The sequence below is a fragment of the Aotus nancymaae genome, unplaced genomic scaffold (assembly GCF_030222135.1).
Source record: "Aotus nancymaae isolate 86718 unplaced genomic scaffold, 86718_ANA_hifiasm-v0.15.2.pri h1tg000006l, whole genome shotgun sequence".
Classification (NCBI taxonomy): Eukaryota; Metazoa; Chordata; class Mammalia; order Primates; family Aotidae; genus Aotus; species Aotus nancymaae.
Window position 1 is genome coordinate 40715671 of NW_026988417.1, and position 14500 is coordinate 40730170.

The following is a 14500-nucleotide window of genomic DNA, read 5'->3' on the forward strand; positions in this document are numbered from 1 at the left end:
GATGGTCTCGATCTCTTGACCTCGTGATCCACCCGCCTCGGCCTCCCAAAGTGCTGGGATTACAGGCGTGAGCCACCGCGCCCGGCCCCTAATTTCTTAGCTCACTGGGCCAGTCGGCGGATAGGACAGGTGGAGCGCAAATTAGGAGAAAAAAACTACACTTCCCGTCATACCTCTGGGCTCCGCTCCCGTTTTTCTCTTTTCGTCACCGCCTCTTCCCCACGGAAATGAAAGGAGTACTTCCGGGTTCGGCAATAACCTGGAACCGGCGGCATAGGTTAGCTCTTTAGGGCTTCGCTCCGAAGCTCCGCCTTCGCTCCGGTCTTTCTGGAACACCGTTTTGATCTCCTCACTGCGGGACAGGTACTTCCAGACTGCTGCGCGTACCCTGGGTCTAGTTTGCTGCACTGGGCGGGCAAGACCCTTTCCTGGTGAAGGCTCAGAGTTCCGGCAGGGTGCATCCGGCCTGTGTGTGGCGCGAGGCAGGGGAGCCGGTGGCCCCGACGCTGACGTTTTGTCCCCTTTCTTCTCTCTTCGCGGTTGCAGCGTCGCAGACGCTCCTGTGAGCCCCAATGGCAGATACGACCCCGAACGGCCCGCAAGGGGCTGGCGCTGTGGTAAGTGCGAGGGCTGGGTAGTTTGGCTTGATTTGCGAGTTAGGAAGCAGCAGGAAGTGTTTGGAGTCCCGAGACGCTCTAGAAACAGTGCTTTCAGGACTGGGATTAATGAGTTAGGGTAGGGGAGTTAGAGAGGGGAGAGAGGAGGTCCTGAGCGCACATACGGAGGGAACTTCAAGTTTGTTTCCGAAGCGACAACAGGCTGGCCTGGAGTTGGTGACCCTTACCTGTATGCCATGGAAATTGGGCCTTTCCTCTTCTCACACCTCGGTCTCTTGATTATCGTAGGCCCCAAGGTTAAAGATTTCACATGAGGTTGTGCCATGACACACGATTCATGACACACCACGTGGAGCACACGGATGCTGGCAAAGAACATTTCTGCCTAGTTTATATCATTGTATATAGAAATTATGGAAAGGGAGGAGAGCAGTGGTCTTTTTCTTCTTCACTTTGTTCTTTATGAAGAGAATATCATTATGCTTTTGTAAATTTTTTAAAATGCTGATCTGGAGCTAACAAGTTATTTGTGCCCGGAGCATTATTGTCCTCCACTTTTTAGTCCATAAGTAGTTAAATATTCTTCTGTGTGACCACAGTGCAGTTACCACATTTGGGAAATATTAGCTAATATAAAATCCATGTTCACATTTCCGTAATTGGTCTTTAAAGCTGCTTTCTCTTCATCGAGATTCAGTCAAGAAGCACGCATTGATGGCTGGGCGCGGTTGCTCACTCCTGTAAACCCAGAACTTCGGGAGTCCAAGGCGGGAGGATTGTTTGAGTTCAGAAGTTCGAGACCAGCCTGGGAAACATAGTGAGACCTCATCTCTACTAGAAATCAAAAAAATTAGGCAGGGTATGGTGGCTCACACCTGTAATCCTAGCACTTTGAAAGGCTGAGGCGGCGGATCGCTTGCGCCCGAGAAGTTGAAGTTGCAGGGAGCCAAGATTGCGCCATTGCACTCCAGCCTGGGCGATAGAGAAAAACCTTGTCTCAAAACAAACAAAAGAATAAATTAGCCCGTTGTGGGGGTGCACCGCTTTAGTCTCAGCTACTCAGGAAGCTAAGGCGGGTTGTGCTACTGCGCTCCAGCCTGGGGTGACAGAGTGAGTCTGTATCTCAGAAAGCATGCATTCAATTTACTGGCCGTATCTTCTTTACTCTCTTTTAATCCAGCACTTTGGGAGGCCGAGGCGGGTGGATCACGAGGTCGAGATCGAGACCATCCTGGTCAACATGATGAAACCCCGTCTCTACTAAAAATACAAAAAATTAGCAGGGCATGGTGGCGCCTGCCTGTAATCCCAGCTGAGGCAGGAGAATTGCCTGAACCTAGGAGGCGGAGGTTGCGGTGAGCCGAGATCGCGCCATTGCACTCCAGCCTGGGTAACGAGCGAAACTCCATCTCAAAAATAATAATAATAATAATAATAATCTAGAACAGTTCTTCTGCCCTCTCCTCCTCTACCCCCTCCCTTCCCTTTTTTTTTCTGAGATTGGCTCTCCGCTGTCGCTCCTCTCAGGCTCGAGTGCAGTGACGCGATCTTGGCTCACTGCAACCTACGTCTCCTGGGTTCAAGCAGTTCTCTGCCTCAGCCTCCCAAGTAGCTGGGATTACGGCGCTTGCCACCATACCTAGCTAATTTTTTGTGTTTTTTTGTAGAGACAGAGTTTCACCATCTTGTCCAGGTTGGTCTTGAACTTCTAACCTCGTGATCCACCCGCCTCCGCCTCCCAAAGTGCTAAAATACAGGCAGGAACCACCGCACCCGGCCTCCTCCCCTTTTTTGTCTTCAAAGATACTGATAGTTTTCAAGAGTCTAGACGTGTTTTGCAGCATATATATGTATATCTGATATGTAGGAAGCATTTTACGTTGATTTATCCCATCATTGCAAATTTGTTTGATTATTTGATTAAGGTGGTGTCCACCAGTTTCTCTATCGTAAAGATACCTTTTTTCCTTCCTAATTAAAAAGCATGATACTGTGAGACTATGTGACATTGCTTCTCAGTTTTTCAACCAAAGATCTAGTGATTTTTTTTTCTTTTTGCCTGAGCCGTTTATTAGTATGACGGTTGGAGAGTTTACTCTTAAAAAAATGTATACCAATACACTTTCTTAAGGTTTTAAAATTGTGTAATAAAATATACATAAGTGTGTACAAAATAAAATCCATAGCTCAACGATTTATTGCAGAATAAACACCCTGAACAAATAGATTTTGGGGAGAATGTTCTAAAACTAACTTTCAAACTATGGTGCACAGTTGTAATATTTGTTGAGGAACTGAGCAAAGTAAGCTAGATTCATCCTTTACTTGATTACGGCTAATCATCTCGATTTACTGGAGTCACAGTATGGTAAGTATGGATTTAATAATAAACCAGAGTTGTATTTCATATTTCTGAAATTACCTGCATGTGGGTTAAAAAGACATGCAATAGAACAGCCTTGAATTTTAAAATGTACTTGCATTTTTCCCCAAATTTTTTTTTTTTATTTTTTCAAAAGATAATGAAATTACATAGAGCACTGTTTTTAGACTTCAGGTAGACCTATTAGTGAGTTGAGAAGTCAGTTTAACTAGTGGAAACACCAGCTATTTTTAAAAAATTAAATAGGAAATGTCAAAATTTATTACCCAGAGTAGGGTAAATACTGTTAGTGAAACTTGTGTTTACTTTATATATCCATGTATGTGGATCTCGATGTTAAAATTACTTAGGAAGATCTTAGACAAAAAATGTAAAAGCCACTTTAGAATTTGAATAAAAGATACAATTTAATGAGAAAACAAATTTTAAGATTCTGCTTTAATGGTAATAGACATAGGTATTGGGGAAAAGCAGCAAAGGAAAAGATAGAATGGGAAAAAATGGAGAAGAAAATGGTGTATGGAAGTTTAATCTAGGACCACTGAACTAAGGTAAGACTTGTGGGGAACATGGAGATGATAAAGAGAGTGGTGTAATCAGAGAGGCAGGTGGCCATTTAATACCTGTCAGCTGTATTTTGAGCACCTATAGTATGCCAGGCCCATGCGCGTGTAGCCAGATTACAAGGGTAATGAGTTCAATAGTTACTACTGTCCTGGTTTTATATTTCTTCTTCAAAAGGTTTAATTTAATCCAAACTGGCTTTAGGTGATATCTTACTCAGCTCTGAGACCTACCTATTCAGGTTGGAGATTTTTTTTGCTAAGAATAGGCATATGGAACTCTTGAGAGCAATTAGTTTTTATTTAATGTTCTTTTAAAATAGGTGAAGCCAATATTACACGTATTAAAGGAACACAGACAATTGTAGTTGAATTTCTGTTGAGTATTTTTTTCTAATTAATTAGTCTTTGCATTTTTTAAAAAAAGTCAGCTGATATTTTTTCTTATATCTGTTTAAGTACTTGTGCTTTCCATATGAAACTATAAGGTGTTTAGACTTCTCATTCAGCATATACATGAAACATTTCATTGCCTTAGAGTGTTCACCTAATCTAAAAAACAAATGGAACAAAATTAAAACATTTTGAGTAGACATAAAAATCACACAGTGTTGATGCTTAAAACATAATTGCAGGCATAGCTTACAGTATTTTTCTTTTTAAATTTAGCAATTCATGATGACCAATAAACTGGACACAGCAATGTGGCTTTCTCGCTTGTTCACAGTTTACTGCTCTGCTTTGTTTGTTCTGCCTCTTCTTGGGTATGTATTATACATATTGCTGCCTTCGATATTCAATTGTTGAGTCAGTTTATATGGAATGCTTTTTAGTTGTAAGACTTGTTAAACTGTAAAGGGTTTAGGCACAAATAAAATGCAAGTTTCAGCCTTAAGGTACTAATGACCTAATAACATTATCAGCTAGAGGAATATTTTATATCTTGTGCTTTGTAGAATGAACACATTGAAAATCCAAGGAAAAATTGATGCATGTGAATGAGATAAGTTCATGTTTTATTTTTACTTACTACTTGATAGGAAGAGTCACTGCTTTATAAAATTCAATTTTATAAATTGAATATGAAAAATTCAGTTGGGTATATATATGAAGTGATGCTTTTAAAAAGGTAGACTAAGTTCAAGTAGTTTTTTTCTATTGACAATTAAGTGATTTAGGCGTTGTGCAATTATGATGCAATTCACAAAGGAGGAAGAGACACTGGAGTTGTTTATGTCTCATGATAAACTCTCCTCTGGTAATTTGCAGGTTGCATGAAGCAGCAAGCTTTTACCAACGTGCTTTGCTGGCAAATGCTCTTACCAGTGCTCTGAGGCTGCATCAAAGATTACCACACTTCCAGTTAAGCAGAGCATTCCTGGCCCAGGCTTTGTTAGAGGACAGCTGCCACTACCTGTTGTATTCACTCATCTTTGTAAATTCCTATCCAGTTACAAGTATCCTTTTCTACTTTTTTAACAATGAAATTGCCAACTAAGCATATAGGAGACCTCTTCTGATTATTTCAGCAATGAAAGCATTCCATGAAGCCTGGGTTTGTTCTTGACACTTCATTTGAATGAAGATATGTTTAGTGTAAGAATTTCTGACTTTAAAATGTAAGTCTAAGCTATGAAGAGCTAATTTAGGAACTTTAAACTATTTTTGTTCTTGTCTCTTGAAAGCTTCTCTATTAGAATGGATATTTTTGAATTCTGCTTCGAAGTACAAGCTTATGCAGAAGTTACTTTAATATTAAAAAAAATTTTTTTAGCACTCTTGTTTTATGCTTTTTTGGGGGAGTATTTAAATTTTTTTATTTAATTCACATTTTTGGCAAAGTGTCCAGATGTCTTGCTTTAAAAAAGAGAGATCCTCAACTTTTCTAGTCTTAACCCCCAGTAAACTAGACACAAATGGAATGCAACTAAGAAATAAGTAGGGAATGAGGTATTTAAGCAGGGAATGAGATAATCAATACAAAGAAATTAATATTTGCTGTATAGAGTAGAAAACAAGGACATGCATGGATAATCCCTGGAGCTAATGAGAACTCATTTGGAATTTGTATGTTTTCACATTTCAAAGGTGTGTTGTGGGATGATACTGAGTATTCCATAAAGGAGGGGAAAAAGAGATGGAAGTTCTATAGTGTATTTGGAAAACGCTAGGTTAAACATTTTTAAATAGGGTTCTTTACTATAGGGCCTTTGGCATTCTAATGTGTGTTGTGAGACTAAAAGAGTTCCTAGTGTTTTTTAAACTTAACTTTTTTGGTTGTTTTTTTCCTGTAGATTATCTCTCTGAAAATCATTTTGTGAGTTGAGAAGTGCTGCTCTAAGAGCTTTGGAATATTTATGATACATTTATATGTTATATAAATCACAATAAAATATTCCTCAGACTAAATATTATCTATTCATGGGGTATCAGATTTTTAAATAGATTTTTGTAGGCCTTAAGAAAAAGAAATAGGAGGAAACAAAAATGTCCTGAGCACCTATTTTGCCAGTATAACATCTTGACATATTTAATCTTTATAGCACTCTGAAAAAATCCTTGTGGTATATTTTTAATAAAGAAGCTGATTTGCTGATTGTCAGTATCCACTTCCTACACATTGGCTAGTAAGTAGTAATGCTGACAGGGTCTTTCTAACTTAAAAGCCCTACCTAATCTATAGTTAGTGGGTGAGTAACACTTAAGTGTACTTTAAAAATATTTCTTTCTAGGAGGCTGAGGCAGGAGGATTGCCTGAACCCAGGAGGTGGAGGTTGCGGTGAGCCGAGATCGTGCCATTGCACTCCAGCCAGGGTAACAAGAGCGAAACTCTGTCTCAAAAAAAAAAAAAAAATTCTTTCTGTATGTGTATAAAGCTGGTAACTTCACATAAATGTTCAGTATGTGGAGATTCCCTTTAAATTACTTGCTTCATCGAGATAATATGGGTAGTTTGAAATGTAAGGATAAAATTTTTCCTGTTTCAATACGTGGGTCTGTAATGTCCCATCATAACTTGTATTTGTTCATTTTTAGGTAAAACTCATTAAATGATTACTATACTATAACTGTAAATGATAATCACATTTGTTTGGCATATTACTGGCTTGACCAGCATATGTTGATTGAGGTATTTTGCAGTCACCAATGTTAAAATTCTAGCCTTTCTGAGCTATAATGAGGAGTTATATAGAGATTTTTGGTCATACCTTTTAGTAGCTTAAAATTTCTTTGGAGGGAGAAATAGAAATGACAGAAAGGTGTTTTAATGTAGAGTAAACTCAATATGTCAGTAACTTTGGGAACAGTGGCTCACATGGATCAGGTGCTCAGTAAGTTTTGTTGAGTGAATCCTGAGGTCTTGCCAAATGAGACTCATGACTGGTGAAGACAACCTTTCTGCCTTTTTATACAATTGGTTATTTGGTTGCCCCTCTTTCCTGGGAATGTTGAAGGTTAAGGATTTCATATTCCTTAAATTCTTACAAAGGGAATGTAGTAAACAGTGGGAATAACATAAACTAGTAATTTTCAGGAAATGCTAATCTGATTATTAAGGTGATACAGTAATAAATAAAAGTGGGCCCAAAGTAATATTACAGACTTGCGTTCTGATCTTTGTTCTTATAAAGGTGGTATTTTGTCCTTGTTTGGTTAACAACAGGTACTTAGAGCTTTTCACCTCTTACCTTTTCTAAATACATTGTATTAATAGTTTAAACGTAATGTTGGGCCGGGTGCGGTGGCTCACGCCTATAATCCCAACACTTTGGGAGGCCAAGGCAGGTGGATCACAAGGTCAAGAAATCGAGACCATCGTGGTCAATGTGGTGAAACCCCGTCTCTACTAAAAATACAAAAATTAGCTGGACATGGTGGCGCATGCCTATAGTCCCAGCTACTCAGGAGGCTGAGGCAGGAGAATTGCTTGAATCCAAGAGGCAGAGGTTGTGGTGAGCTGAGATCACGCCATTGCACTCCAGCCTAAACTCCGTCTCCAAAAAAAAAAAAAAAAGAAGGTAATGTTGAAGATTATGAATCTCTTGCCGAGGATTTGTAAATGTTAGAGATAAGACTCCTTAGAAATTTCTAGCCTTAATCTACATACTCATTCGCCAGAGCGTGAAACTTGGCCTAAGAAAATTAGGTTAGTGACAGAGCCAGGAGTGGAACCCGGGTATCTTGACTCCCAGTTCCGGGCTCTATTTTTACTACTTGACACTCCCCCTTTTATTGAATTCAGTCTGGATATGTGTCAAAGTTTAAATTAAATTCTTTAAGCATCAACAGAATTTTATAGTGACTTTAAGAGAGGATTGTAGCTTCTTCCATCAGTTTCAAAGTAGTCTATGATTCATTAAAAATTTTAAACTTTTTATGTATACATGTATGATCTCTACTTAGGAGATGGACATTTTTCTTAATTCTTGTTAGAGGTGGGAAAGAGTTGATCGGGATATTAATTTTGAGAACTATATTAGAGAATTAAGGTTCCTCTAATACTTGGATATAGGTTGGTGTCTTGCTTGCCAATTGAAAACTGAGACCCTTGGATTCCTAAATGAGTTATGGTTGTAATAAATTTGCTACTCAGATTATGTTACAGCAATCACCATTTCCTGTCATATCAGGCCTTCAGTTAGTATAGAAAAATAACGTGGTTTAGTTCTTAGGAACTGCTAATATTTTTAGGACAAAGATTTTTGCCATGCATGATTGACTAAGAGTCTATATCATTCTGTGGAACTACTTGACAATTTTGTTTTTTAATCAACCTGGCAGAAACTGGAGTGGAGAATGGGGTCTTTTGAACACTTTCCATTTTTCAAAAAGTTGAATGAAAAGTGTGTGTTTATACATAACATAAAGCCAAACAGTTGGACTCAAAAGGCTTCTCTCCTTATGTCTATAATTAAGCTGATGAGAGTTTTAATTGACTACATAAAAAACAAAATATATACTGCCATTTTAATTTTTACAAGTTGATAGCGTAAATGTAACAACTTGTTTAGGTATAGTATCTCAAAATAATGGAGTCTTTGTAGGAAAGAAGTAATAGAAGATCTTTAGTATTTGGGACTAAAACCTGGGGAATTACTCTTTAAACCATTACCTTAGACTCTTTCCTCAGCATTTGAGATTGTGAAAGTACTATAAAACTACTGTTTGAAGGCTAAGTTAAAGTGACCAATAAAGCCGTTGGAGGGTTAAAAGCTATACTTATAACCTTTTGGGGTGGCCTAGATTTCAGTTTAATTTAGCAAGTGTTTACAATGTTACCCAGTAGAAATGAATGAAAAAAAATTTTCACTATTAATTTTTGTCATAAAAAAACTGAATTTTAGAAAATGAAATAGTTTACTTTCTTTGCAGTTGACAAAATTTGATTTGGCTTAAAGTGTATCAGTAAAACAAGCCATTCTACTGAACTCATTTTAGCAGATGTTTCAGATCTGTATATTTAGACATAATATGTAGTCTGTTTTGCAAAATGCTTGATGACTTTTAAATGTTTTCCTTAAGTGTTTTCTTCAGTGAGTATTTTCCCAGTCTTGTTATTCTCGTTGCTTCATGCTGCCACATACACGAAAAAGGTCCTTGATGTAAGTAAAACTGCTATTTCTCTAACTTCTGAATTATGGATCACTGATATGAATTCGAGTTCTAAGACATTTTGACATTTGTTACAAAAAATCCCTCTATACCTTACAAACTTGTTATAAATTATTTTCTGGTTTGAAAATCTAAAGTTCAGAAGTGTTAATTGTTGAAGTTTCACGAACTAGTACATTTTGTAGATAAAGGATTGCACTTAAAATTACCCCCCAGTCTCCAGGAGAATTTTTCAAGTTTAAAATAGGTCTATTTTTTTGTAATTGGTGTTGCTAAAAGTGTGGAGTTGTCAGATCTCTTGTTCTGTCAGTGTTTAATTCTGGCATATCAGAGAAGTTGCATGTACTGAATAAATCTCTTTTACACTTATTTTCAGAACTGCTGCTTTCCTGAAATTCTTATTGCTAGATTGGAACATTAAGCCTAGCTTGGCACCAGGCCATTTACAGCATATATACTGAAATTTGAATGAAAATATCCAGATTTATGCTTTGTATTGGCCTTTTTCTTTATCCCTGTAATTCTTTGGTCACAGCAGTAATTTCACTCTAACTTCTAACACTAGCTAAGGAAGGAGTCAAAGATACTTTAACTGTATTACTGGATAGTCAGATTTTGTTATGGTTGGAGAGAAATAACCATTTTTTGTTAAATAATCGTTCTTAAGAAAAATAAAGCAGCTAAGAATGAAAAGTACTTTTACTTTTACTTTTACTTGTTTTTTAAAGTCTAAAAATACAAAAAAAGCAGGAACATATGCTGCATTTGTCCTTAAATGGTTTGTGAACTTTGTACCATCATTTCTTAGTATATTTGGTTGTATTGCCTGTTGGATAGGCTATTTACCTAAAGAAAGAAAATATTGTTATCAGAAATGCTTCACTTATTTCTAATGTTGGCTTTCTTTTTTTTTAGGCAAGGGGTTCAAATAGTTTACCTCTGCTGAGATCCGTCTTGGACAAATTAAGTGCTAATCAACAAAATATTCTGAAATTCATTGCTTGCAATGAAATATTCTTGATGCCTGCAACAGTTTTTATGCTTTTTAGGTAAGAAAAATTATTTTTGTTTTGGAAGACTGATGAGTGAACATAATAAAGATAGTAACTCAGTTTTTATTCTGTTTAAATCTGTTAAAGGTAGGTATTGACATGTAGAGCTGGTTGAATCTTAGCAGTCACCTAATCTAACCTTTTTCATTTATAGTAGAGAATCTGAAATATGGTAGACCCAGGAATTTGTCTTATTGCTTGTGATTTATCATTTAACCTTTTAAAAATTACCTTGATAATTAACTAGCTTTGAAAGAATCTTACAAAGTCTAATCTAGTCTATTCTGTCACTATTGAGATGTTTTTTACACTAGAGAAAAACCTTTAAAATTATGGACTTGTATTAACAGTTGCCTACTATCACCTTATTTTGTTTGTATCTTTTTTTTTTTGAGTCAGAGTCTTACTCTGTTGCCTAGGCTGGAGTGCAGTGGCACGATCTTGGCTAACTGCAGCCTCCGCCTCCCGGGTTCAAGCAATTCTCCTGCCTCAGCCTCCCAAGTAGCTGGGGTTACAGACACTTGCCACCACACCTGGCTAATTTTTGTAATTTTAGTAGAAACTGGGTTTCACCATGTTGGCCAGGCTGGTCTTTAACTCCTGACTTCAGGCTATCCGCCCACCTCAGCCTCCCAAAGTGCTGGGATTACAGGCATGAGCCACTGTGTCCGGCCAAAGAGCCTCCTTTTAAAAGTATGAACGTTAAAATAGTATTGACCTCTGCACTGAAATTCTTGCATTATATTTTAAAACAATACACCTTGCTACCCAGATAATTGCTTTATCAATTTTTAGTTTTACAAGTAATAGGACATTACAGATAAAAACTAAAATAGGCCGGGCGCGGTGGCTCAAGCCTGTAATCCCAGTGCTTTGGGAGGCCGAGGCGGGTGGATCACGAGGTCAAGAGATCGAGACCATCCTGGTCAACATGGTGAAACCCCGTCTCTACTAATACAAAAAAATTAGCTGGGCATGGTGGCGTGTGCCTGTAATCCCAGCTACTCAGGAGGCTGAGGCAAGAGAATTGCCTGAACCCAGGAGGCGGAGGTTGCGGTGAGCCGAGATCGCGCCATTGCACTCCAGCCTGGGTAACGAGAGTGAAACTCCGTCTTAAAAAAAAAAAAAAAAAAAAAAAAAAAACAACTAAAATAACATTTGACTATATGAATCCTAGTTGCAATTTTGTCCCCTTCCCAGAGGTGTAAGGAGTTTGATATACGTCTGTGTATGTAGTCCCTTAAAAATACTCATACAAATTTGTAGAACATGTATTGTGGATGTGGAGTTTTGTTTGTTAATTTGTTTAGTTCTTATTTTACATCAAAGATATTATTCTAGTTGGGCATGTTGGCTCATCTCATGCCTGTAATCCCAGCACTTTGGGAGGCCAAAGTGGATGGATCACTTGAGGCCAGGAGTTTGTGGCCAGCCTGGCCAATGTGGTGAAACCCCATCTGTACTAAAAATACAAAAATTAGCCGGGCATGGTGGTGCACACCTGCAGTTTCAGCTACTCGGGAGGCTGAGGCAGGAGAATTGTTTGAATCTGGAAGGCAAAAGTTGCAGTGAGCTGGTATCACACCACTGGACTCTAGCCTGGGCAACAGAGCGAGACTCCCTCTCACCACCCCCGCCCCCCCAAAAAAGATGTTATTCTGTACCTTTTTCATACTTGTATGTTTCCATAACCTATTTGATTTGGCATATCCAGTTCTGTTTTTTGTTTAGCCACATAGCATTACAACTTATATCCTGATCATGGGAATTTGTTTCCAAATGTTTAGTTTTTCAAATATTGACGCAGTAAATATTTTTTACCTGCTTATACTTAATACCAGTGTTTTCTTTAACATAGATGCCAGAATTGATTTTGCTGAATACAAGCTAGGTGCCTTTTGTGTTTAATGGACCATGCTAAATTGTTCTTTAAAATGTCCATATTACTTGTTTTTCATAATCTTGTTAATTTGTAACAGTCATTATTAATTATATAGTTATATTTTATAATTTTAACAGTACCTTGCCTTGATTAACTAGTAAAGTTTTCATGTACTTGACAATTACTTCTCTCTTTAGCAGTCTCTTCAAACTATGAACAGAGTTTTCTAGATTTCCTTATCAGTGTATCTGTTTCATTCTTTTAAGTAGTGCTTTCCTCTGAGAACTCCAGGATTGGCAGGTGTTGCTTAAGTTGTGTGGTCCCAACTAGAAAATGTAATCTAAATAAAGTTCTGGAGTGATACAGTGGAAACACTTTCTACTGGGCTTTATGGACCTGGAGTTTAGTTGATTTGACCTTATCTTGGTTAGCCTTCTAAGCCTTCTCCCGGAACCATTTAAAAACTAGTATTGGCCGGGCATGGTGGCTCAAGCCTGTAATCCCAGCACTTTGGGAGGCCGAGGCGGGCGGATCACGAGGTCAAGAGTTCGAGACCATCCTGGCGAACATGGTGCAACTCTGTCTCTACTAAAAATACAAAAATTAGCTGGGTGTGGTGGTGTGCGCCTGTAGTCCCAGCTACTCGGGAGGCTGAGGCAGGAGAATTGCTTGAACCCGGGAGGCGGAGGTTGCAGTGAGTCGAGATTGTGCCACTGCACTCCAGCCTGGCGCCTGGCAACAGAGTGAGACTCTGTCTCAAAAACAAACAAACAAACAAACAAACAAACAAAAACAAAAACAAAAAACTAGTATTAGTCGAAATAGGTAGATGCCTAAAATCCTTCTATCTACAACATTCCATAAATGCTGAATATAAGATTTGATGCAGTTGTATTTGTAAATTAACTCTAAAACCTTGACAAGGGTATTGTAATCTGAGACAATAGAAAAAGGGACAAGATCAACATTCCAATATTTTTCCCATCATTTGTAGGTTTTTCTTTTCACTTCTCAGACACTTAGAAACTTTAATTATTAATTAGTAAAAGAAACTTTTTGCTCTCTTATTTTTCTTATTCATTTTTCTGGTTTTTGTGTGGGTATGTCTCTTAATCCTGCTTTTGGGTCAGACCAGGTTCTATGATTTGTTTCATGTAACTTGATGAAGGTTCAAATGGTAGATACCAAGACTAGTTTTTTTTGTATGGGTATAATTGATGTCTGTATTCTGAAACCTCCAGATTCTGTTTAGTAAGCAAAATAATTTCTTATGCTCCTCTTAAATCATATTAAGACAATTTTAATGAAATTCTGAGATGCCATGCAAACTTAGACAAAAACTTCACTTTGGAACTATAATGAATTTTTTCTTAAGAGCACCAGGTTTTGACTTCATTGGTATGTTAATTCAGTTGTGCTCCTGAAATGTTTTATTTAAATGTTGTTTGTACAAACTTATCATCTTAATTTTTAAGTTTACTGTAAAGAAGGTGAGAATTTGCCAGAAATGTTTAAATAGAGAAATCATTTTGTTTGTTGGAAAAATTAAAATCAACTTATAAAGTTGTACTTAATTCCTATTAGGAAAAGCTGTTAATGCTGTAGGTAGGTAGCTTGAATATAACCTAAACAACAAAATTAAGAACAATCTTACATTATTGCTATTCCTAATATGCTGTCCTTTGTGGTAGACACACAGTCTAATATTACAAGGCTTTATCAAGTTATTTGTACCAGTAATGCTTCAAGCTCTGTATTTAAAAATGGATGCATAGTCTGTGAATTTATCTTACATGTGCATTGCACATGTGTGCAAAGACAGATAAAAGGGTCATTGTAGCTTCATTTCTAGTTGACTAGAGCCACCCAAATATTCATTAGTAGGGAGCTTGTTAAGCATTAGATGGAATACTTGAAGCTGTAAAAAAGATTGAGATAATTTATGTGTTGTGATATGGGATAATGACCAAGAGATTTAAGTTAGTTTGTAGGGTGTTCTCCATTTTTATTTTGTGGGGTGTATGTGTGTAAGGACATATATATGTTTCTGTCTCGTTTTTTTGGGAATGATAAGCCATCTCTGTCCTAGAGTTGTTAAACAGATTTAGTGAATTTTAAAGTGACGACTATATATACACTTGTGTATATAAATTTCTGAAGGGACGTATTCGAAACTGTGGTATAAATTTGAGGAAGGGGCTAACTTGGGTGATGGGAAACTTGTTTTTTAAGTGAGTATTTTCTATTTATGTTTTCTGTGTTGTGTCTCTTACGTTTTCACTTTAAAAAGTTAAAAATTTATCAAATTATTGGGGAAAATGCATGTTGGATTTGTGTAGTGGTAAGTTTGCAATCGTGTAATTATTTTTGTTATGAAACTAATACAGTTT

The 14500-nt window shown here is 37.4% G+C and overlaps 1 protein-coding gene across 4 annotated transcripts in view; it reads left to right on the forward strand.

The window, feature by feature from the left end:
• Positions 1-239: 239 nt before the first annotated feature.
• The window catches only part of TMEM33 (transmembrane protein 33), a 28979-nt gene continuing 14718 nt past the window's right edge, over positions 240-14500 (forward strand). For 2 of the 4 annotated variants that reach the window (XR_010338874.1, XM_064366700.1), the window contains exons 1-6: positions 240-363; positions 547-617; positions 4233-4327; positions 4833-5020; positions 9099-9166; positions 10092-10225. Coding sequence is in view for 3 of the 4 variants with exons in the window: in XM_064366700.1 (XP_064222770.1) it covers positions 573-617; positions 4233-4327; positions 4833-5020; positions 9099-9166; positions 10092-10225 (530 nt within the window). In the remaining variant the exon portion in view is untranslated. Of the gene's footprint in view, positions 364-546; positions 618-1302; positions 1435-4232; positions 4328-4832; positions 5021-9098; positions 9167-10091; positions 10226-14500 lie in introns of those variants that run through there. The other 2 variants (XM_064366711.1, XM_064366714.1) reach the window with 2 other exon arrangements.